Consider the following 25,798-nt stretch of genomic DNA (forward strand, 5'->3'; position numbering starts at 1 on the left):
ACAAATGCTTTAAAAATATGGTCCAATTATATTGCATGGCAAATAATTTATTAATCCTCATTTATATATCCAATAAGATATTATCATTCATTTACATCATATATACTTTATTTCTTAGGATTATTTTAATCCACTCAGAATATAACTGATGGATTTCCAGTATACATAATATGGAAAATGAATGGTATCTTTCTGTTGGTGGCCTTGAAGCTATGCAAGAATACTCAAGAATTGCCTGCAGCTGCCACATAATTATCTAATTAGAGTGAATTACATTGAGGTGTACAGGAAGGCCTTATCCTACAGAATGGAAGTTTGTGTATCAGCTCAAATCACCTGAGTGTGGAGCGTTGCACATCGACCCCTTAGAACATCCCTGTTCTGAAAGTGTTCATGTTTTCTCTGACTTTCTCTTTACCATTTGTTGATCATGAATGAAGACTCTCTCTCAGCATACATTTAAGTCACAAGAAGATGCGTTCTCCAACACTTAAAAAGATTTTCAACTACCTTTACAATATGTCTTGGTGAAAACCACCATCTGTCTTCTGTGAAGACAATTGTGTTCTTCCTTTCGGAAATCCAGTTCCCATTTGTATTGTCTAGCTATGCATGGTCTAGAACTCCCTTCTTCATCTATAAAACAATGACCATAGCAACACACTTCTTTCTTGAGATTTTTTAGTGTTAATATGTTAGAAATAATAGGAACTGGACTTGGAATTTTTGTAGGTTTTTTCTTTTTTTTTTTAAGCTGAGGATCGAACCCAGGGCCTTGTGCTTGCTAAGCAAGCACTCTACCACTGAGCTAAATCTCCAACCCAATTTTTGTAGTTTTTAAAAAATTTCCACTACCAAATATAATGCATATAAAGATTGGATCAGAATGAAATATCCTAGAAATTTTGATGTTCTTGTATAATACAATTTTAAAGCTATAATCTCTATTAAAATAACATATTTTTCAAGTTCCATGATTTTAACATAGGATGTATTCAAAAGAACTTATTTAAAAAGTTAACTTTGAGGTGATACATCTGATTTCTTCACTGGGAGGGAGGGAGAATCTTACATCTCTGAGAAGGGCAGCAATGAATAATGTTTGACAGGTGAGCTGGAACTCTTTAACCTGATCTTGAAGAGCAAAGTTTTTTAAATTATTGATTGATCCATAACATCAGTTAAGAACTGATTCGTGTTTGGTTTTTAAGGTAACAGGAAATTAGAACATGGTTTGAAAACCTTTCTGCACCTGGGGGTTTATTGTTTTCTTAATATTGACAATTGTTCAAACTAACAAGAAAGTCTGAAATTAAGAACAGAACTCAAAAGTTACCTTCAATTAGCCATGGGTAAATTATTTTTCTTTATAATTGCTACTGTTTTCAAACAGAAAAATATAGTAGAAAAATCTCAATCTCATTTATAATATACCATTAAATTAGTATATGGGAAAGGATTTTCAAATAACTCTGATCAGTTTGAAGGAGTTGGTAAATCTTCAGATAGAGGAAAATCAATTTGTCATTATGGAAAAAGACAAATTGCTTAAAATTATTCTTCTAAAATGATCATTGTGGGAATTGGTGGGTGTAATTTGCCACAAAATGTTATTAAAAGCATTTTTAGAAGTGTCTTCATGCTAAACAACTGAAGCTATGTGGAAATAATTAGTGAGGAAATTTGTTGTAGTTCTTAATTTCTTAAAACTAATTCATCTCAGTGCGACATGACAGCTCTCACCTCCAATCACATATGAGCTTCTCCTTCCTGTAGAAATATCAGGAGTAGATGGAGATGAAAAGGACAGGAAGTACACTTTAGTAGATCTGAAAGACCTTAAGTGTTTGAGGCTTGGGAATCTGGGATAGGCATCAGAGGGTACACCACTCAGTTGCAGATAGATTCATTTTAAGAAGATCTTGAATGTGGATGAGATAAGTAGAACTGAGTGAGGAGGGAGAAGCTGAGAGCCTGGGAACATATGCCTTCTATCATAAGACTCAGAAGTAGATGTTTCCCGTTTTTTTTTTCCATTTCATACTAGAAGCCAGCAAGGCTTGTCACAGCTCAGCCAGAGGCAGTTCTGTTATCCCCATATTTGCACTACAGGATTTCATGAAAAACAATGGCTCCCTATATTACAAAAAATTTGGTTTATTTTCTCTAGGGAAATGTCAAAAAAAAATTGAATGCTTGCTAATATCTGATGATTCAGGGTATGGAAGTGTGGTCTTAGAACACAATGATTGAAACTATTAGCTCTGATATGCAGCACAGTATAGACTTTGTCTTAAGATCTTAGCTCATACCACATAGTAATAATTTTATTCATTATTGATTCTCAATAAGTGATCATCATAGATGTCTAAAATTTCAGAAAAGCAATTGCTTATTTCCACTTGATAGGGGGGCAAATGCATACAGCAGACACAGACCACATCCAATCATGTATCTTCCATTTTTTCCCTCCTATCAAGAAAATTCCATGCCAAATCCTGTTAGTGTGTGCAATTAACATTTATTAATAAAGGTAAATGTTTAAAATAGTTTTATTATACAGATATGATAACTTCTATATTTTCCATCAAAATTATTATTCATTTCATTATTACATATATACCTTAGAGTTCCCAGTACTTAAGAGCATAAGGATACACAAATGAGAGTAGCATTTGGGAAATTATTAACATGTTTCTATTTCAAATCAAAGGAAGAAAAAACGACTTGGACATTTAATACATCAACTCACAACACATGGGTGAAAGCAGATGTATTAATACCAGAAGGTCTGAAGATATTTAAGGTATAAAAGTAAGATTTTGTTACAACTTAAACATTTACTTTGCTAATATGTAATTTATCATCCACTGTTAAATTTAAATTAGAAAAGTAGACTTGTATCTTTGGGGATAGTAATTCTCTTCTCTTTTCCTTATTTTGGGTCATATATATGTGAGCAGAGGAACTGCTAGCTCAGTGGTTCTCAACCTTCCTAATGCTGTGACCCTTTAATACAGTTCCTCATGTTGTGGTGACCCCTAACCTTAAAATTATTTTCATTGCCACTTCATAACTATAATCCTGTTACTGTTATGAATCATAATGTAACTAGCTGTGCTTTCCAACGGTCTTACGTGACCCCTGAAAGGGTCATTTGACCCCAAAGGGTTGTGACCCGCAGGCTGAGAACCAGTGTGCTAGAGGGCCACTCTTACTCAAACCCTGCTCATTCTCCTAATACTTTTGCCTAGTGCTTCCCAGCTCCAGCATTGCTCCAGGCAAGCACTTTTCTTCTTCACAATGCAGATACTTAGTAAGCTTCTGCTGAAACTCAGGCGATGGAATTACTATCTATACCATTATACACCTAAAACATATAAAAGGTTGATGGATGACCTCTTTAAAGAACTGACTTGAGATTCTTTGCAATATAGAGTACATAGACTGGGGTAGAATGTGAGTGGAAAAGATGAGATTGTCTGTATGTGACTTACAAAACTGGCATCATTGTTTTATGGTCTCACTGTGGTTTAGACACCTCTTCCCAAATACTGAGTATAACCATGTGGACTTTCAGAATTTCATATGCTCTAAGCCTGGAATTTTCAAAGCATAGTATTTTTTATATCAGTCTTATAAATTGAAGTTTATATTATACTCGTTTGGGTTAACATCTTGACACTACCATTTTATAAGCTGATATTTACAACCTCTAAAGGACATATTCAGTAAGTTTTTCTAAAAAGTGAAGTTGGCCTTGTGATTTGGCAAAAAGATAAAATAAAGGAACATTTAAAGACAGTACATTTTGGAGTTATAAGTATCTATGTGTGTAGGAGATGGAATTAAAATATGAATAAGAGATGGCAGAGTATGGAGATCAAAGTTTAAACTCATCAATTTTGAGACCTGAAATAAATCATGTATCAGGTCTCTTGATGCTCTGAAAAGACACAGCTGGTAGGCCATCACTGCATGTGCACACATGCACTATTGATTATGGAAGAATGCTGTAACAGCATGCATACTTTTCTTATCACGCAGGATTTGAATTGAATATTATCTTCTGAAGCAAAACTTTAAATGTATTTGCCATCTGATCCAAAGTATTTTTTAAACAAGAAATATGTACTTTTTTTTCCTTTGAAAGATGAAATCTACACAGAACCCTTAAATTAGATGAGGCTGAATGGGGGCAATCCTTTATTTAGTAGTTTGATCTTTTGTATGATGTTCACTGATGTTATATTGAAATAGTAACAGAGATATTCTCTAGAGTAATAGAGAAATTCTCTTTTATTGTGTGACCTTCCCTGGTGAGAAAAATCAACTTTCCCTAGAAAGTATATCAATGATAGGTCAAACCAGAGTAAGGATTCCACCAAAGTAAACTTAATGGATCAGTGGGTATTGGACAGATTTATAGGAGTGTGGAGGAAACCTACCTCTCAGGAATAAGGATATCTTAAACTCAGCCTGCTGTATCATTGAAAGCCAAACCCAGCCAGGGTGATAACACACAAAAGCTTGAATTCTAGATCCTCTGTAAACAGCAGGCAGATGGACAAGTCAGTGACTTACAGGCAACTCTGTAGGTAGAAGGATCTCTTCTGCCAGAAGCTGGTCACTGATTTTATAATCTCATAGGAGGAAGGTTTGTGATCTTGTGAGTCTTATGTAAGCTCTTCCAGGTTGTGAGGTTTACTTTTTGAGCCTTTTGAGCCTCCTTCCTCCCTCCAAAAGAGAAGGCTTCAGTTCCAAAGACATTGCTGTGTAACTTTTCAATACCTGTGAGTGTACTGAACACTTGAAACGGAGCTAATGTGATTAAAAAATTGAATTCTCATATAAATTCCACCCACTTAAATTACTCATAAGTAGCTATTGGCTACTGAATTGGAAGAAGGAAATTGGTTGCCATCTAGTGAGCTGTTTCTGCTACATCCTTCTGCAGTTCATTAACCATTATTCTCTGCAGAGCCTCAAGGGCTCCTAATGCATTGACATTGTCCTGCATTTGGCTGGTAATGAAAGACTGGGTTACTTACTAACATTGTGTATCTCCAGAAAAGCCAGGAAATTGATTAGACAAAATAGGATTCATTTCCTTTAATTGGTGATATTTTGCTTATTGGAAAACTGTCTCTTTTCTGTGGGTGTGATTTTTTAAATTTTGGTTCTTTTCTAGTTTTTAATCTTAAGCTATACTTCTTTATCCTTTCCTGATTTTCCCTTCAGGTTTTCAAGCATTAATTTTAGTAGTTTATGAAACAGACATAGTTATAGCTCTATGGAACTAATGACAATATTTTTCTCTTTTTTGAAAATAAAAGAAAGAAGATTGTAAAAATGATACTTGAAATAATGAGCTTTCAGTAACATGGTATCTTCATGGTTACATGGCTCTTTCTTTGGTTCTTCTTGATTGGCTTCCCAGGAGCCTCCATGAAGCCCATGTGTTTATCAGTCTCAGAAATGTAGATCAGATTTGTCAACCAGTAATCAAATTTTGCCATCAGTTGTATTTGGCTGTATTTTAAACATGCGTTTCCCTCAGTGACTTATCTCTGTGATCGTTTTTCAGTTTGTTTTCCTAATCTTTCTGTATTTTAAGAGTATACATTCATAAAATAATCATATTTTTTATAAAGGTTGTTTTTGAAGGCACAGTTTTAAGACAGAGAAGTTTCATTGGGCTTGATCAGCTGTTGGTCTACACCTGTAGACAGACCCACTCCCGGCAGCTTTGTTCTATAAATGAATCCACTTGCACAAGTAGTGAGTGCCTTACCCACGCTTCAGTCTGTGAGTCTGGAATGGCCTGCTCCAATGCGAATGATGAAGACTCAGAGGCATCTGGTAAGTCAGCTCCCCAGGGTTGTTTGCCTGCTCTCATTCATGACTGTGGGATTTTGATAGCCTTTGCTATAACAGGGAAAAAGCTCATTTCTTTGAGATAAAATGAAAGTGCTTTCTCACTCTGAAACTATTAGCATTATTCCTTTGTGGGCCTCTCTGTTAATTTAATTCTTGGTGTCTGCTGCTAGAATAACTAAATAGCCTTCTTTGTTCTTTAAATAAATTGTGATTAGTGTGTGTGTGTGAGTGTGTATGTGTGCACGTCTGCATATATATATACATGTATATATGTATATATATATACTTTGATTAAAGAAGGAGAAGGCTGAGAAAGAGCTTTCTTTATGGATATATTATAGATTGATAACTTTTTAAAAACAGTGTGTTTTGCCCTCTCAGTAATTATCTTGGAAGCTGAGGAGGGAGAATAAAGAGGACATGTGTTGCCACTGCCCTCCCCCCTTAGCCATGGTGACTGTAGGAGTTCCCTCCAGCTGTCTGTGGCCTTAAAGCTAAACTTGGCCAATACCTTCCCTATGGACCTTGTATGAAGTGTTTCTGATAAGAGCAGAGAAGAAATACTTTAATGATTCAAACATCATCATACTTCCACGAAAATAGTATTTACATAAAAGGCACATGGTGGTTCTCATGTGAGGTGGCTTAGCAACTAGACTCCATAGGCTGTTTTTAGAAACCATGAGTTCCAATAAATGAATCTGTTTATTGTATCACAAGTAAAGAGCTTTTTTTAAAAAATTAAAATTTTGACTTTTATTTTTGTGAGATATTATTATGTAGGTAAAACATTGCAATAAAATAAATGCCACATGTAATGAAAAGATCTTTTGTACAACATGCTTCTTTTGAAGGCCCAGTGAAGACTTTATTAAAGGCATTGGAGGCACTGGGAGAAGAAAATGGGTAAACAAAAGAATACTCCCAGGTGGGCCTGTTTATAAACAGAGTTCAATTAATTCTTCCAGCCATATAATCTGCTAATCAGTGTGATCTCAGTGGGCTTTGCACTTACTTTTTTTTTTGCTTTCAAAGAGAATAAGAAAAATTTATTTTCTCTAATGTATATGAAATTCATTTCTATGTTTTATTTAATATTTTATAGACAATTTTTTCTTTGGGGGAAATGCACATTTCTAAGAGCTTCTATTATTTTTAATTTCAAAGACTGAGAGAAAAATATGTTTCTTTTCAATCACTCATTTGGAAGCTTGTCTTCTGTTTTTTTCCCTGTGGCAAATGATTCTTTGCCCACCCACCCCCACTTTAACTGGAGTCCTAAATCAAATGCACCCCTGGAACATTAACTGGTACCTTACTACTAATTTTGTACATATTTTTTTGGTTTATTGAAATGTCATGAATTACTTGTCTGTCATTTTTCTAATGCAATCAATTTCAGAACTATTCTGTCAGTAACTTTGGGTGAATGGAGGGACAGAGTATCTGTGCCTATCAACAAATTCTGCTATTTACTTGCCTTAATTTTCTCAAATACTTTAAGCTTAATCGTCCAATAAAAAATTGTTGTGCTTGGTTGAGAGCCACTTGATAGAGTGATATGACATATATGGATAGCCATATTACAAATGCCACAAATATATATATTTATGCCAAACTATCTCATGTAAATATTCTCATGGCTACTTTGATGTTTTTTTCTTCATCCTCAACTTGGTTAGATTTAGAATCTCATAGGATATTGGTGAGGTTTACCTATGACAGTGTTACTGGATCAGGTAAACTGAGGGCCAAGATTCACTTTGGATGTAAATGGCACCATCCCATGGGAAAAGGGAAGAGTGATTTAAAAAAAAGAGAGAGAAAACCAATTAACTATCAGAATCTCCTCCCCCGCTTCACCCCTGCTGATGTGTGAGATAGGATGAAGAGTCTCTGCTGTTCCCTGTGACATGGTCTTCTGGCCAGGTATATGGGACCAAGAAATCAATTGAAACCTTCTGCAATCCTGAGTCGAAATCACACTTTTTTTATTTTCATAAGGTATTTTGTCATAGTGACTATAAAACTAATACAATCATATTTGCTCTGGGGAAATCATTTACAGTGAATTAGTAGCATTGTTCTAAGTTCAGAGTTTTCTTCATTATAGCACAATATATTTGTGCACATAAATATATGTTCTTAGAAAATGAGGAGTTGTCCTTGATGTTTTAAAACTTAATTCCATTTTACACATACTTTGGTTTCTATTTTGCAAGTGTTGAGTTTTAATTCAGAATTTAAAATTAAATTCCAAGTTTGTAACAGAAGTAAAATGCCTTTATATGCTTTTAAACACACTTTCCCTCTCTTCTGGTGTGTGTGTGTGTGTGTGTGTGTGTGTGTGTGTGTGTGTGTGTGTGTGCGTGTGTTGTTTGAGTCCATGTATTCATGTAGGAGGGAAAGACAAGAGGTTGGAGTCTGTTGTCTCCCTCTATTGCTCTACTCCATATGAGACAACTCTCAGTGAACCCGTGTGTAGCTAGAGTTTTTTTGTCTGGCCCACAGTCAGGAAAAATCTCTCTTACCCGCCAGTCCCACAGTCGCTTAGACCCAACCAAGTAAGCACACAGAGACTTATATTGTTTACAAACTGTATGGCTGTGGCAGGCTTCTTGTTATCTGCTTCTTCTATCTTAAATTAACCAATTTCTATTAATCTATAAGTTGCCATGTGGCTCGTGGCTTACCAGTACCTTACATCTTCCTTGTCATGGCAGTTGCTGGCAGTATCTCTTCACCCAGCCTTCCACTTCCCACAATTATCCTCCTCCTTGTGCCGCCTACCCTATCCTTCCTGCCTGGCTACTGGCCAATCAGCATTTTATTTACTTTAACCAATCAGAGCAACACATTTGACATACAGAACATCTCACAGCACCCATATCTCAATTTGGTTGAACTAGGTGGCCAACAACCTCAAGGATCCTCCTGTCTCTACCTCTTCAGCCTTGAGATTACAGTTGCATACTGCCTCACCTAATTGTGTACAAGATGCTGGGATCTGAATGCAGTTCCTCAAGCAAACACCTTATTAAAGAAGTCATTTCTCTCAGCATGGTGTATGTAACAGCTGCAGAAATATTTATGATATCCCAGAGACTTGGCAAACACTAATTTATGGGAGTTTCCAGTGGATAATCTCTGCACAGAAAGTGTGCCTTTCTGGAAAGACATCCTCACATCGATGCTCCTTAGAGCCACTGCTTCCAGGTGCTTTTTCAGTGACAGAACACATTAAGCTTGTGCTCGGTAGACTGTTAGAAGCTGGTGAATGGAAAGCGCCATTGCGTTTGCTGGTGTTTTGCTTTTGTTGTGTACTCTGTGGACTTGAACAGCAGATTTGCCTCAGACCTGGTTAAAGGAGACAAAGCTGTGGACCCTATACCAACCCTATAGAACTAAATGCTGCATTGTAACATAGCCCCCAATAATTCATCTGCAGCTTAAGCTTTGTGAACCACCTTGACAAAGAGGCTTCTAATAGTAAAGACAGCTCAGGGGAGAAACAGATGTCATATTAAAACTCACATAAAAACTAAGGGCAAAGTATGTGTGGCCTCCAACAATAGAAATCCCCAAGTCCTCATTATTTCATCTAAAAACATCATTATGATACCAAAGCAGAAGTTTCATCATTTATTATGATCTTGTAGAAAATAAACATAGTTAATATTTAAATATATGTGTTTCCCCATGTTCATTGCAACCTTCTGCACAACAGCCAAAATAAAACAACTTAATCCAATACCAGTGGAAAAACAGATTGAAAGTAATGTGAGATTTATGCAAAGTTCATTGAGGAATGAAACCAAAGGAACAGCTAGTATGTGTAACAAGAATGAGTCTATAGTAGATTCTGCTAAGTGAAAGAAGCTAGAACAGAAGGGTGCACACTGTGTGATTGTATCTGTGCATGCAGTGGAAAAAATGTCAAGATCAGAGAAAGAGGAAGACAGTGCTTACAAGGGGTGAGGACAAGGACACCGACTCCATTGATAAGATCATCCAATCACAGAATGGTCACTACACTGATAATGAAGATGTGCAATTCACTAAAAGAATAATGAGAGTAGATTTAAGGGTTCATATCACTCATACAATGTCACAAATGACATATTATCTTCCTTTCCTATCATAAGCATTTGGCAATACATACATATAACAATCAATAAGTTGCACATCTTTAAATATTTAAGTTTATTCATCAATTATGCATCAATGCACTTGGAATGCATATTTAACTACTGCAGTATCATATGGGTATAAGAAAAGGATTATATTGTGACAGCTGAGGAAAAATCTGGATCATTTATCTTCTTTCTTTGTTTCCCCCCTTTCTCCCCCACTCTTTCCCTTTCTCCCTCTCTCTACCTTCTTTTTTCTTCCTCTTCTCACTCATTTCCTTTCACTCTTTCTAATTTATATTGAATATTTTAAATATTTCTATCAAAATTATTGAGATATGATATGTGACAAGCACATCCTAAGATATTCACTGTATTCCTAAGCAGCTGTAACACAAAACATCTAATTTTGACACACGATGCAGCACAGATAAACCATGGATATGCTATGCAATGTGAAATAAGTCACACATAGAGGAGTCAGTTTTACATGATTCCACTTTGGTGAGAGGCCTAGACTTGTGAGATTCATAGGCATAGAGAGTAGAATGGTAGTTACTGAGCTGGTGTGGAAAAGGGACAGTTGAAGTTGCTGTTATATGGACGTGAAGCCTCAGCTTCAGGAGGTGGGAAGCTCTAGAGATGTATGACAGTGATGCTTTCTCAACAGTGGCTACATAATTAATGCTGCCTAACTTTGTGGTTGAAAATTATGAAGAAAGTAGATTGTCAACTATATTTTATATAATCTTTTCTACTGTGTTCTCAAAATGATAAGAGGACAGACAGATTTGTGTTGAAATGAAAATAATATGGGGAGTTTGGTTGCAGGGGAGTTTTCTTGTTTCATTTGTAGGGTACTTGAAATAATGTAGAGTGCTAATGTGCCTGCCATTAATTCTAAGACTAGGGAGGCTGTGGCAGGAGAATGGCAATTTTGAGGTGAACCTGTTATTCGAAGTAAATAAATTACTATAAATATTAGAGGAGTTAAGTGTAATACTTATGTGAAAGACATGTAGACCAAGGATCTTGAGCAATGCATTTTATTTTACTATTGTACTGTCTCTAGAGGTTTTGTCAACTTTAAAATATTTCTACATACTGAGATACCCCTGTGAGGAAGAGGTATTCTTTGCTTAATTATACATGAGGAACAGAACTGTGGTCCCTATGGTTTCATAAATACCAACTTCATATTTATGATCTACCCTTATTAGAACCTAATAAACACTCACTAAATAAGATGTCTCTATCAGCTCCCATACAAGATTTCTTTTTATATTGTGACGACCTGAAGCCAAAGATTCATAAATATTTTACTTTTATGAACCACATTCTTATCAATTAAATTCTTTTTCTTGTGCCTATATTATACTATAGTTAAATATTTAAGAGAAAGTTTCATTACCATCTAAAAACATTCCTCTAACAAATTAACTTGGAGAGACATTTCTTTGACACTATGAACAGTTTCACACACTCTGTTTGAAGTAGTGAAATGCACCCCATAATTACAGCAAGTTGAAAGTGACCACATAGTCAAAATGACTGCTTATAATTAACGTACTTTATTTATGACAGAGATGTATCATTTCCATTTTTACATGTGTAGCATTTGCCACCACACTTAGTATGACAAGTTGTCATATCTTTGACCTTAGTTTCTTCTTATATTTACTGTTTCACCTGAAATTAAAATATGTAGGGAAAACATTATTAATGAAAAACTTCAATATAAGGGACTACAATTAGATTTTTATACTATATAGCAACTAAGGTGTAAAATATTTATTTTGTAAAAAAGGCATTGCTTGTAAATGTACCAGAACAAATGTCATCAATGAAAAGACCTGAACGGTTCACTATGCATTCACAGAGATTACAGCATCATGGTGCTTTCCCAAATCTTTATGGTGATAGATTCTAAAAATTTAACTTTAATTTTCAAAGAATAGTGAATGTTTATTGTTCTGTGGAAAGCATGATAGTTGACATTTATTTTTATTTTTTGCATTTATTTTGTTTGTCTCTGGTATATGTATATGTGAGTGCGTGTCTGTGACTGCAGATGCTTGGTGTGTATGGAAACTGGAGGTTCATATGGTATGTTTTCCTCTACTGCTGTATACCTTGTTTCTTTGTTGTGTTTGTCTACAAACTTGATTCAAGAGAAACTGTAACATTGACCTCCAGTTGGAATCTGGAAGACATGTTGTTGAGGTGCTCTGGCTTCTTCTATCAGCATCCTGATGCTATCAAAACAGAAAAATACTACTCTTTTGGGATACAGTGTCTCTTCCCTGAATCTGGAGCTCACTGAGTGGTTAGACTGGCCAGCCAGCTCCATGGATCTGCCTTCTTCCACCTGGCTAGGGCTGGGATTATAGCATTATGCTACCTACCTACTTTTTCATGCAGGCTGGAAATACAGAGACACACTACCATATCTGCTTGTTCATGTAGTCTAAGATCCAAACTAAAGCCCTCATGCTTGTATTACAGGCACATTAGCTACTCTTCTAGTCCAACTTTTTAACTGATAAAACATTGGGATAAGAAAATACCTGATTGCAAATTTTGTTTTGTAGACAATTTCATCATTTATAAAAACCATTGTCATTTTTACCCTGAAAAGTTTTGCACCCTTTTAGCTGCCCAAAGGTTTGGGGTCTTTATTTAGGGAGAATTCCATTAAAAAGACATAAAAATATCTGCTTGTAAAGACAAACCTGTCGTCACATATCCATGTCTTCTCTACACATTACAGCAAATCACTTCACCTGGGACTTCGAGTCTGGTTTCTGTGGCTGGGAACCATTTCCCACAGAAGATTCCCACTGGGAGGTGATGGAAGGGTTGCACAGTGGAGGACACCCTGAGGCTGGTCACACAGGGAGCACAAACTACGGTACGGGATTCTCTTTTAAAGGACTTTTCATCCTTTTCATGTTGAAGTGTGGATGCTGTGCATTTTTGTTTCTAATTACAGACTAAATGGAGCTTTTGTTTGTCTTGTCTTAACTCCTTCTGACCTGATTAATAATCGCTGAAAGGAGCATTCTTGAGACAACCATCAATTTTGTTGTTGCATTTTTAAAGTATATTATAGTGATGATGTAAAGAGGAAGATAACATTTCTGATAAATTGTACAGTAGGCTTACTCCTTCCTTTAAGCATTCCAAGTCTTGCAAAACAGAAAGAAAAAAAGTAGTCTCATCTTCTATCTGGAGGCAAAGAACAAGGATTTAGCACTATCTATAAAATCTGAAAATACTTTAGATTATATACTACAAAATATCATTACAACTTTTACATATCCTTGTAAAGTCAAGGAACCGTAACTACCTACAATGTTCTGAAAATGCTCTGTGGCACTCATAGATAAACATAATGGCTTTGCTCTCTAGTTCTTTGTTTTGTTTACATTTCTATGGCATAGCACACGTGCGTGCACACACACACACACACACATACACACATACACACACACACACATACACACACGCACACACCTAATACATTAAATTTGTAATCACACAATTGGGGGTCTAGATAATTTTCATGCTCACTGGGTATTATCCTGCTCTTCCTTTGAGATCTATAAAGAAGTATACCAAACAGAATTTTTAATTGGCAGAATTTTTAATTATAGTCTTTGGAAACTGGGGTTGGTGGAGCATTGGAAGGGATTATGGAGGAAGATTGTTGGTTCCAACTGTAAAACTGGTTCATTGCTGACTGGTACAGTTAAGTTCTTGCCTTTTTGCTTATTGGGCCAGTAATAATGTTCTTCTCTTTAATGTTCTGTTCCACAGTGACTTAAACTTGAAGTTTAAAATAGATATGAGTAGCAATTTTCTTCGGAAGATGATATGGATTGTTCCTTTTTTCTGTACCCAGGCCAATCATTAAGCCAATAGCATGTATCAGAGCTGGTGCATGGTAGTAGACGCTATGGTCCCTGTGTTCGAGGCAGGCAGAGTCTGGTAGCTAACGTTGGTCAGCACGGGATCACATTCATATATGCTGAAAGCTGTACGGGCTGGAGGGTGGTGGTTAAGGTGAGGTAGAGGGGTTTAACTGAGAAGGACCCCCAGTACAGCATCCCTGAAGGGAAACAAGGAGCCAGGAAGGAAGACAGAGGGGACTGCAAGGAGATGGCAACACTAAAGGGAGCGCAAGAAACGTGTTCCAATTGGGGAAATGTCTTGGAGGGGGATGGGAGCATTGCCAGGATGTCTGTTTTCACCATGCTTATGATTAGACACAAGAGAGGAGAGGAGAGGGTATCCAGGGCTTTGGAATTTGTCTAGAGGGCAATAGAGGTCTTATTAGGCAAATTGAAGCCTGTGACCAATCATATTTGCTGGAGAAGTCTATCTGGGTGAGATCTGGGGACAGAAGAGGATACAAGGCTGGAGTAGGGCAGACAGATATGTAGTAGCAGTGGAAACATGAGGGCCTGAGCGGAGGCCGGGATTCCCAAGGGAATCCGTGCACAGCTGTGTTGTGGTGATTTGATGTGAACTTCACCATGACTCGGTTTGTGAAACTGCACTGTCAAGGGCTGGGCCATGGCAATGACATTGCGCAAAAGTACTTCAGCTTTGTTAGCTAGAGAACATGGAAAATAAAATCCTCCCGTGTGCAGTCATGAAAGATTTTTATGAGGCATTGAGTAGGATTATACTTGCTAAGGATTTTTTCATATAGTAAGAGCTCAGAAGTCTGTTCCAATAGGAATGCTGGGATAACACCAATGGTTGGCCTGAGGAATAGTGCCACTGCATATTTGTGGTAGTGCTATAGTTGTTTTATTTTTTATTTTTTTATTTTTTTAACTCTTTGGAGACCCGCCACCTTGTTCCCAAATAAATATACAGAGACTTATGCCTGGCCTTAGCTTGGCTTGTTTCTAGTCAGCTCTTCTATCTGAAATTCTCTTGTTCTATGTTTTGCCTCTGGGTTTTTTACCTTTCTTTATTCTATATGGCTTTCTTTACTTCCTACTCTGTGGCTGGCTGTGTGGCTGGGTCATTGGGCCCTAGTGCCCTCCTCTTCTCCTTTTCTTGCTCCTTGATCTTCCTTTCAATCCTAGATTTCTTATCTTTTTTATTCTCTCTGCCTGGCAGACATGCCTATTTCTCTCTCCTGCCTAGCTATGGGCCATTCAACTCTTTATTAGACCAATCAGGTAAACTTATATTCAACAACATAGTGGCATTAAAATGAATTAGCTATTGGCCATTCAGCTCTTTATTAGACCAATCAGGTAAACTAATATTCAACAACATAGTGGCATTAAAATGAATCTCTCTCTCTCTCTGTCACTCTGTCTCTCTGTCTCTGACTCTCTCTCTCTCTCTGTCTCTGTCTCTCTGTCTCTGTCTCTGTCTCTCTCTCTCTCTCTCTCTCTCTGTGTGTGTGTGTGTGTGTGTGTGTGTGTGTGTGTGTGTGACACCACACACTTGTATAGATCAGAGGTCAGAGGACAACTTTTGGGAATCAGTTCTTTCCTTGTACCATGTGGGTCCCAGGAATCCTACCCAGGTATGGCACCTGTTGATACCTATCTCAAATTTATTGTCTGTTTAAAGAGTGGCAGGTAAATAGGTCAGACACTATATAGGTCTGGATTCTGGCCTTCTTAAAGCACTGTGGATTTAATAATTATACTGATTTTCCTCCTTTTTAACTTGAGTAATACTCCATTGTGTGGACAAACCACATTTTATTTATTCACTTATTAACTGAAGAGAGTTGAACTGTACATGTCTCAGTCCTGAGTGATACACATTTTCATTTCTGTATGCTGTGTCCAATGCTTGTAATATTTTTCATGTTAATTGGCTAATGACTCTGACTATTCTGGGTCTTTTGTCACTTGTGGAAAATTAGTGTTCAGCCACCCCTATTTATGTGCTTATTCTCATGGAGTTTCCTCCATTAGTGCATAGGTCAGTATTTAGGAATTGTTTTTAAAATGTAAACACTAAAGTTAATGACTTTAGCAATTATGTTTTCTCTATAGATCTACTGTTCTTCTGTCTGTAAATAATGAAAATTTTATATTCTTCCTTCCTGGTTTTAAACTTTCTGTTAGCACATGTTAGTGGATGTAAGTGTGTGTGTGTGTGTGTGTGTGTGTGTGTGTGTGTGTGTGTATACATGTTTGTGTAGAGATTTTTTATTGTCCTGTTTCTTTATCAAGCTTGGGATAAGGCCTCTGGGAATTGCTGAATAGAAGTAGTGGTAACTGCTGGGCTTGTGTGATTCTTATCTTTAGGAAAATAACAAAAACAAAAAAACCAACCTTGAGTACTGTGTTTGTACTGTAACATTGTTTTTTATAAAAAACAAAAAACAAAAAACATGAACATGAGTTGAAATCTGTCAAATAACTTCTTCAGCTTTTTTTGCGACAGTCATGTGATCATCAGATTATACCTTTTCTTTATTGTAGAGACTGCTTTTTAAACACTACAGCAACTCCAGCCATTCCTAAAGCAAACCTGTTTGATTTGATTTTGTTTCACTCACTCTTTGCATATGTATTCGCATATATATGTTTGCTTAGGATTTTTGCCTATATTCATGAACAGACGACTGGTCCTTCTGTTCTTAGGACATGCACAGTCTAATTTCCAGGCTATTGCCTGAAACAGGTACATGCTTTGCAAAAGCAAAATGAGGAGAACGCTTGCATAAACATGTGCAGCAGTCTATGAAATAGTACATTTTGATTATGACTTCCCCCCTTTAGCATATAGTCAGCATTGACCTGAATTCAGGAAAATTACTGTTTCAATGAGGTGTTTTCCCAGTCAAAACAGTTAGCTTTCTAAGTTGCCTAGAGACTGTTTGTGTTATATTCTGCCTGTCACTTTGTGCTTATCAAAGGGCAGGATCAGACACCGACATTGTTTGGCATAGCTTTCCTTGTGAGTGTTCAATATTCAAAGAAGCTCTCCCTGATGCAGCTCAGAGTGTATGATCTTCCAAACTGCTAAAAGATGCCATCCCCTGTGCATTTGCTGTGAGTACATCCACGTCAGTTAAAATCTAAAAGCAGTTATTTTGTTAATGTTCAGATTAGATCTTTAATTAAGCTCTCATCCCCTACAGCACAGACAACAATGTCAAACATGTAAGCCCCAAGAGGAACCAGAGTCACTGCATGCTCTCATCTCCTTCAGTACATTTGGAAGAGACTTAAAAATAAAACTCTCAAGAGAATTTCCTAAGGGCATGTTGAATATCTAATTGTAAACTTAGAAGCTTCATTTAATTTGATTTCAAATGCTATGACAGGAGTGAAAGCAATAAAAATGTTTGTTTGGATAATTTGGATTCAGAGTTTATCTTTTACCAATTAAATTTTATTTTAGATATTTAAGGTCATTCATATGAAATTCTCTGGTTATTTACAGAGCCTAATGGTAAATAAGGGAAAATGTGATTTTCTTTACCTGAGTTACAGCTGAGTAAGGCCAGGGGGGCAAAGAGCTACATGTACACCACAACTGGCAACTCACTATGTGACTTTGCATTTGTTTCTGTTTTCTTTTCCAGGATCATATATTTATTTTGGGCCACAGCAGTCTACTGGGGTGGCCAGGCTTGGAAGTCCTATCCTTACCAAATCACTTACCACCTCTACTCCGTGCCAGGTAATCAGCTCTTCTGAGCCTCTGTTCTGTGGTTGCAGCAACGGAGCTCAGAGTAAATTGATAGCCAATGCTTGCTGTGGTTTGTTTGTTTGTTTGTTTGTTTATTTTCATGATGCTTTAAGCAATTTACAGGAGCTGACTAAGCATGAATGCTACATCCTTCTAAAAGGCTTTGCCAGACATCGCTTCCACTATTCTCTTATAGGGCCTGCTGTAGCCTTCAGTACTTTACATTCTTTTCGCATGGGCCTTTCAATAATCTAAAGTAGATGTATTTTGCCTAATCTACTACCTGTTTTGCTCAAGAGTGCAAAGTGAGTAGAATAAAATCAGTTAAGTAAGTGCCTGTTGAGAGAAAGCTAAAAAAGTGAGAAAGGCTGAATATATGCAGAAAAAAAAATTACAGTTGTTGAAATTTTATTTTCAGTGAGTCAATGAGTTTATTAATGCTGTCGAAAACAGACAAGAAGCAGTAAAATTTTCATTCCATTTCAGTACAACAGAGAAGAAAGCATACATCAGCAGGGGTTTAAATCTCCAATTTGCCACTTGCAATTGTGGTACATGTTGTTTGACTACAACTTTGAAGATAGTGTCTCCACTGAGATGACAAGCATTAGTGTACTTCCTTCACATGACCATAAGGATGAAATTTAATTAAATAATTTCCTATATTTGGCACATAGTAGGTGTGATGGTTAATCTTTGTAGTCTGCTTGATAGGATTAAGAACAAGCATGGAAGTGCAGTTTTGGATACGTCTATGATAGTGTTTCCAGAAAGGCTTAACAGAAATGGGAAGACCGACTTCAAATGTGGAAGGCCCCATCCCATAAGCTTGGGTTCTGAAAGAACACAAAAGTGAAAGCAAGCTGAGGAGCATCTTTCTCTGTGTCCTTACTACACAAGCCATATACTCAGACACCACATACTCCTCCAACATGCAGCAGTCATATCCCCTGCAAGGAAGGAAAGGCCATTACATGGAGTCAGGAAAACAAACCCTAAGTTAAAAAGAAGAACCCAGGATCTGGAGCGTGCCGGTATCATGGAATATTCTTTAAGGAATGATGCCCACAAGGAGTGGATCTGGCCCTAAAGAGAGGCTGTGTACACTGTGTGATATCCCTATGATGATTGATAATACTGAAACCATGAACCAAAATAAACTTTTTCTAAAAATAAGTTGCATTTATCATGCACTTGGGCATGGCAAGGAGAAAGGTAACTAACTACCACAATAGGTATTTACTCAACAGTCCTGTGGCTTTCTCTAACACCTAACTCTTAGATCCAGAAGTGTCTGCTCACCTTGTTTATTTTGACATCCTTTCCAGAGGTTGAGCATGCAAGTCTCAAGATTTCAGTTCATTTTTATGACTTTACAGATCAGATAGTAATGATTAAGTCAGTGCTGAAGCATGCAGTAAAGTCAGGCCTCTAAACACAGGAGTGTGGCCATTGACTCAGACTCCTTGATGATGAATTGCTTATCATCCAGAGGTATAAATCTAATTATGTTTTCAGTTTGCGATAGGTCTGAGTGTAGTGTCTGGAGCTTTTAATAGCTTGTCAGTTTCCTTTTGTTTTGTTTTTTAACTTTGCCCCTCACCCCATATCTTTGTGGGAATGAAAATGAAAGTCACTGCTTATCTCCTCTCCATTTCTACCTCACCCAAATGCCCTCAATATGTTTCTACCTTTCCTTTATTTTAATTAAACCCTATGTGGTAGAATGATATAGATTTTTTTTTAGAAACCTCAGGAGTAATTCTGCACACTTTAAAAAGTACTTACAAACTAGCCTGGCTTTAATTCAAGGGCATACACTAAGTTATAGACATAAAAGTCATTAAGGGAATGGGATGTATTCACTTTATCTTCATTCCATGTATTTGGAAACAAGTATTAAGCATGAAAAAACTCAGATGTGCTCAGATGTGTGTGTGTGTGTGTGTGTGTGTGTGTGTGTGTGTTTTCTTTTTGAAGATGTCCTGTATTTTTCATCACTATATGCTTGTTGAAGACCATCAATTATTGTTAGCCATTGGGATGTCAGGTTTTCATCAATTCCTGTTGAGGAAACTTTCTGTGTTTTTGATAAAATGTGTAGCTTTGCTGTGGGTGTTTTGCAGATAAATCTCAGTGCGGACATCATTTCTGGTGTTTAATGTTGACCTCAGAACTAAGGCTTTATTCTGCAGTGGCTTCAGATACTGAGTTAATGGTTCCCCACTTTAAATGGAAAATTAAAGTGCTTCAAAGACCCACTACAGACTTGCAGAAGTATTTGGTTTTCTTTTTTGTATGCATCTGCTTCAACTTTAGCCATCTTTGTGCTGGAGAGGAATTTGGACTACTTGATAGCACATTCTAGCTTAGAAACTAGTAGTAGACTGCATGGGAGGCCATTTGTGGCCAGAGATACAAATATTTAACGCTCTCACTCTAAGGCTTTTCTTTCAGTATATAAAATTTATTTATAAGCATAGGGTAATAGATGACACTTTCATAAAAGTTACAGAGTAAGCAACCAAACCAAATTCCTATCTTCTTAGGTAATTGGAGAATCTGGCTGATTCTCTGATTCAGAACATATTGATAATAGTTCTGTTTATGGAACAAATGTTCTTCATTATAAAATAATGCACAAAGCAATAAAAATCACCCAAGTTGGGCACTTTGATGTGATTAAAGCCTCCATCTTATGAAATTATGTGATTATTTTCTCCCTACCCTGTCATATCAGGCTGATACCTTTAAGGCTAGCGTTTGAAAAGACTTTAAAGAAACATGAGCTTTCTTCTGAGTCGCCTTTTCTAATAGCACATTTTAGGGTCATTTTGTATGAATTACCTTGGTCTTTATATACAGTCAACACATGGTTCCAACATGCGCATTGTTCCTGCAGCTTGTCATTGTTCACAATGTAGACTTTAATTTCAAAGCTTCAAAAGTCACTTTAGCCACTGGTGGAAACTTGGCCCATTTCCTCCAAACAGGAGATAGGACAAACAGAACACATGCAGACCAGAAGCCATCATTTCTCATAGATGTTGAAGTGTAGTTACTGGCTATAATTAGCTGGGAAATATGAAATATGAAGGAGATTAATGTGAGCATTAATATTTTTTGAGTTCACATTTATTGCTGCACAAAACCCACAGTGTTTTACTTTTAAGATTTTGCCATTAAATATAGAAAGCTTGATAATATGAACCTTGAGCTTTCAGTGTGTTTAATTACTTCTCCAACTATTCTGCAATTATTTTAATGTGGCTTTGTTTGAACATAATTCACCATGTTCTCTTTCAAAAAATGCACATGAGAAAACCAGGACAAAGGTGAATTTGAAGGAGGGTTGTCTTTTACATGAAAGTTCTGAAGGAGCAGACTATATTTGAACCTAAGTTTCTCAGCCAATGCAAGGGGAGACATATGTGCTTTAGAATCAAAGATATCAACAGGGAAAAAAACAAAAACAAAACCTTCAGAGTAGCTCTTCTCCCCTCAGAACTCATGGCTAAAACGATGCCAGCATTCTCCCTGTGGTTTTGTATGTAGATGATCACTATGTGAGAATCACAGTTCTTAAGGCTAGAATTTAACAGGAGCAAACTGAATGTATGTTTGTTCTGATGATGTGTGAGGTTGGTCAGGGACATCATATTAGCTACTTTGCTTAGTACTGTGACAAAGAGCTGACCAAACAACTTAAAGGAACAAGGGACTTAGTTATTTATTTTAACTCATTGTTTGAAAGAGTTCAGCACCATGATTACCTGGATTTATGTTCTTCAGCTAGGAATAATGGCAGAAGTGTGGCTGAGTTGCTGAACTGACTCTCACTTTGTGATGGACAGGAAGCAGAGAGGTAAAGAACCCACTACCAGTGGTGTAATTTCTCTGGCTAGGCTCCACCTCCTAGAATTTGCTCCTACATAGCACAAATTGATACTAGCTGAGAATCAAATTCCCCAAACATAAGAGAGAATATTCTCCAAATCTAAACCATAACTGATATAGAGATTCAATGTACATGAAAGTGAGTATGATATAGTAATTGTTAAAAAATTCACCCTCACTGACAGTTTTGAAATTTCCCCAAAAGTAAGGTGATAAACACATATCAAGGAACAGTTCATGAAAAAGTGATTCTGGGGTGTGTCAGTAATGGTACTCTCACACGTTTCCCCAGAGTTGCAATGCTTAGATATTTTCTGATGGGTTCTGGGTGAGGCCAGTCTGTGGAGAAAAGGTTGAGCAAGTACATGGTCATATCACTTAAAGATTTCAGTGACTAAAAGAGGTTCTTATCTACTGGTAATGCTAAACTTCCACTTAGGCCTGTTCAGAGAATGAATACCAGGAATAAATACAATTACACTAAGACTCATACAATTACCATGGGATAGGAAGAAGTATGTACATGTGTAAGTATGTAGTAATTCTCTCCAGAGTACTTATTCCTAGTTGCATTTGTTAGGACCTACAAATGTCTTCACTCCCCCCCACCCCGCCATTTTTGTATGTTAATTGTGATCCTTGTCATTACAAATATTCTTATTCTAAATGCTAAAATTTGTAGCAAGTGTGGCAAACAGAAATAAATATGATATATATAGTCTGATGCAAAACAAGAAAAGCAAAGGGAGCTGAGGGCAGGGAATACACCTGAGAAAGGACAAAATGACCATGCTGAGGAGTTCTGAGATAGAGAGGTATGTTAGTTATTTTTCTGTTGCTATGGTAACGTGACACACCAAGGCAACTTTCAGAAGACTTTATTTGGGTTTCTGGTTCTGGAGGGATGAGAAGCCATCATGGAGGAGACGCAGGGCAGCAAGCAACACTCATGGAAGCTGTATCAGGAAGCTCCTACCTTTAACCACATGCTTGGAGTAGAGAGCAAACTGGAAGTGGTGTGAGGCTTTCAACTCTCAACACCCCACCCCCTTAACACACTTCCTCCTACAAGGCCACACTCCTACACCTACCCAAACAGCGCCACCAACTGGCCACCAAATGTTCAAATACCAGCACTCATGGGGACATTGTCTTTTCTCTTTTCTTTTTATTAAGAGATTTTCTATTCGTTTTACATATCAACCATGGATTCTCCTGTCCTCCCTCTCCCACCCTCCAGCCTCCCCCTCAACACCCCCCCCCATTCCAGAAAGCCAGCTCATGCACTAAGGACAGGTCCCAGTCTCACTGCCTGGCGGCCCCCTAAACTGTTCAAGCTAAACAACTGTCTCACTTATCCAGAGGACCTGATCCAGTTCCATGGGGGTTCCTCAGTTATTGGATCACAGTTCAGAGAAAGACATTGGGGTAAAGCCTGTAAGATATAGGAGGAAAGAAATCAAGACTTTGAGCCAAGTTTTTGAATGAACATAGATCAAAATTCAATGAGAAAGAAAACATAGATATGGAGGAAATGGCTTTCAGTTCTAAGTAACGTGCTAGTGTGTTGTTTATTGACTTAAGTAGCAGAGTCACTAGATCTAGCATACTGGTGTCAGTCACCTGTGAAGGAGCCTTCCACTTGTACTAAATTGTATATGTATATGTGCTTGTATATGTTTGTTTGTCTATAAACTTTTATGCATTAAGAAAAATATGTATGAGTAGTTTGCCTGCGTGAATATCACTGTACCATATGCCTGCCTGATTCCCACAGAGGTCAAAAAAAGGCATCAGATCCCCTGGAACTGGAATTACAGATGTTTGTGAGCTGCCATATGTGTGCTGGTAATCAAACTCAGGTTCTCTGGAGGAGCAGACCCCATCTTTCCATCCCCTCCCCCTGTTTGGAAACATTATCTCATGTAGACCAGCTTGACTTTGACTTTACTCTATAGTTGAGGATAACCTTGAACTCTTGTTCTTCCTGCATCCTGAATGCTAGGATATTAGGTATTTGCTGTAGTACGTAGCTTCAGATCCATATTAAAATAAATGCCACAATGTAATTAGAGAATAAAATAAGTTGAATTTAAATTTCCACTCTAATTTTCAGTTAAGTAATTGTTCCGTAGGAATTTTTAAAGGCTCTCTATGTAGTGTGAGCTGGCCTCAAAATTACTATTTCTATATCTCAGTATCCCAAGTGCTTTGAATATAAGTATCCACCAATAATCTGCTCTTTGGGAGCTTGTGTTATCAAATGGAGGTTTCTGGATTAAAATAACTCGGACTTGAATGGTTATATTCAATAAAAACTATACCTTAATGAGAACCAAATGTAAAAAAATCAGATATATCAAATATATATAAATATTCTACTGTTTATAATGGTGTAATTTTAAGTACTCTGAAGCTCTTTTTAAAGCAATATGCTACAATGATGGGAAACTTTCTGTGGTGGGCTCAGTACTGTGATCAGTAAGTCTTTGCGGCTTTTGAGTACTTAGGATACTGAATATCACTGAGACACTGAAGTTTTCTCTTGCAGTATTTTAATTTATGTTTAAACGTCTACGCCATGCTATACCTTTGTTAGTGCACTAGAGTTCCTTATCTTCCTCCACTCCCACCGAATACTCTAGATTCCTAAGGACATCTAAGACATTGTTCATTATCTGCTATAAGTTCTTTCCTTCCCTCCTCCTTCCTTATTCCCTCCTCTTTTCTCTTGTCTCCCCTTTCTATCTAAAGGTTTATAGAAACTAAACCCCTATATAGCCCATGTATTTCTTTTTTTCCTTCAGTGTGTTAGTGGAATAACTACTACATACAAATTGCTGTAATGAGTCCGTAAGGAATTTAAGAGATGCCTCATGAATTTGAGTTTAAAGTGTAATGGTTTAACACTAAGTATACCAGACCCTTGATGAGTATCTGTTTAAAATCCCAGTTGTATTAAGTTTTGTTCAATTTCTCCCTTAATTTTGGAAGGTTTCTTGGCTGAAAGATTTAAGTCTCTACAATGCAAATTATCTTAAATATAACTTGTAAGCTCCCCTGCTGTTGAATATGGATCTCCTTGGCACTTATGTTTAGTAACTATTAAAATGACTTCACACTCGTGAAGAGCTGAGTGACAGATTGACAGTTCAAAATACTGATGGGGTGTAAGAGTCTCAGGCACAACCAGGTTTAAAGCTGTCTTTTGCATATTCACAAGCTGGGAACATGGTGAGACTTACAGCAGGGATCTAAAATTTAATTGCCTTTGAGGAACAAGACCTCACTTTCCATGGCATTTAATGAAATGCTTCCCTTTGGCTTTGCATGTCTAATTTACCTGTCAAGACCTGAATGTAGGTAAGCAAGATAACAAAATCTAAGATGAAATGGACAATCAGAAAGGATGTTTTGATCAGGTCATGGCAGTCATATCTACACAGGAAAATAATGACAAATTGAGACACAGAGTGGTTAGTATCTTGAACTGAGGAACAAAAAAACCCACATCTTTTTCTTACCAGCTAAAAAACTTGCTCTTTGAACGTTTCATTTTTCTTAAGATGTCTCTACAGCTCTGGTGCTCTCTATATGATAATGGGTAGAATGAAAAATCACTGTGTATCTGAACTTCATATTGTGGAAGTTTTGAAAAAATATTATGCAGAATGAATCATCCCCAGACTGAAAGGATTAATCTTTTCCTTATACAGTACCAGATCCTGAGAAAGTGCCTGCTAAGTATTGGTGGAACAAATTAGAGCTCCTGAAGCTGAGAGCAAACCGAGAACTCTCTTTATTCTCTTCAGTATACAGTTACGACACCATCCCCTTCAATGCCATCATCACTAATGATGACGAAGGGGTAAAATGATTAAAATTTTCTAACCTCCTAAAGAATATTTTATGTGCCTTAAATTATTGATGAATAATATCCCATCAGCATTCAAGTTCATCAATAATATAATGGAAAAATTAATGAACTTATTTGTTATAATTTTTGCTGTATTGAAAAAAAAACCCTAATTTTCAGAGAATGCTTTTACTGGTTTGGGGTTTGAATAGAAATAGCATACATAATTATTCCCAATGTTGTAACATTGAATAATGATTTGCACAACCCAGACTTACAAGAATCCATAGGGTGGGAACAAGGAACTTCTCTGGGAGTAGAATGGGAGGACCCATGGTGATGCTGGCTACGG

The 25,798-nt window shown here is 37.0% G+C and overlaps 1 protein-coding gene across 1 annotated transcript in view; it reads left to right on the forward strand.

The window, feature by feature from the left end:
• The window catches only part of Malrd1 (MAM and LDL receptor class A domain containing 1), a 594,884-nt gene that overhangs the window by 76,647 nt on the left and 492,439 nt on the right, over positions 1 to 25,798 (forward strand). Inside the window, exons 8-11 of the mRNA XM_036188969.1 lie at positions 2,714 to 2,806; positions 5,655 to 5,862; positions 12,781 to 12,921; positions 17,587 to 17,684. Coding sequence (XP_036044862.1) covers positions 2,714 to 2,806; positions 5,655 to 5,862; positions 12,781 to 12,921; positions 17,587 to 17,684 — 540 coding nt within the window. The remainder of the gene's footprint in view (positions 1 to 2,713; positions 2,807 to 5,654; positions 5,863 to 12,780; positions 12,922 to 17,586; positions 17,685 to 25,798) is intronic.

The sequence above is a fragment of the Onychomys torridus genome, chromosome 5 (genome assembly GCF_903995425.1).
Source record: "Onychomys torridus chromosome 5, mOncTor1.1, whole genome shotgun sequence".
Classification (NCBI taxonomy): Eukaryota; Metazoa; Chordata; class Mammalia; order Rodentia; family Cricetidae; genus Onychomys; species Onychomys torridus.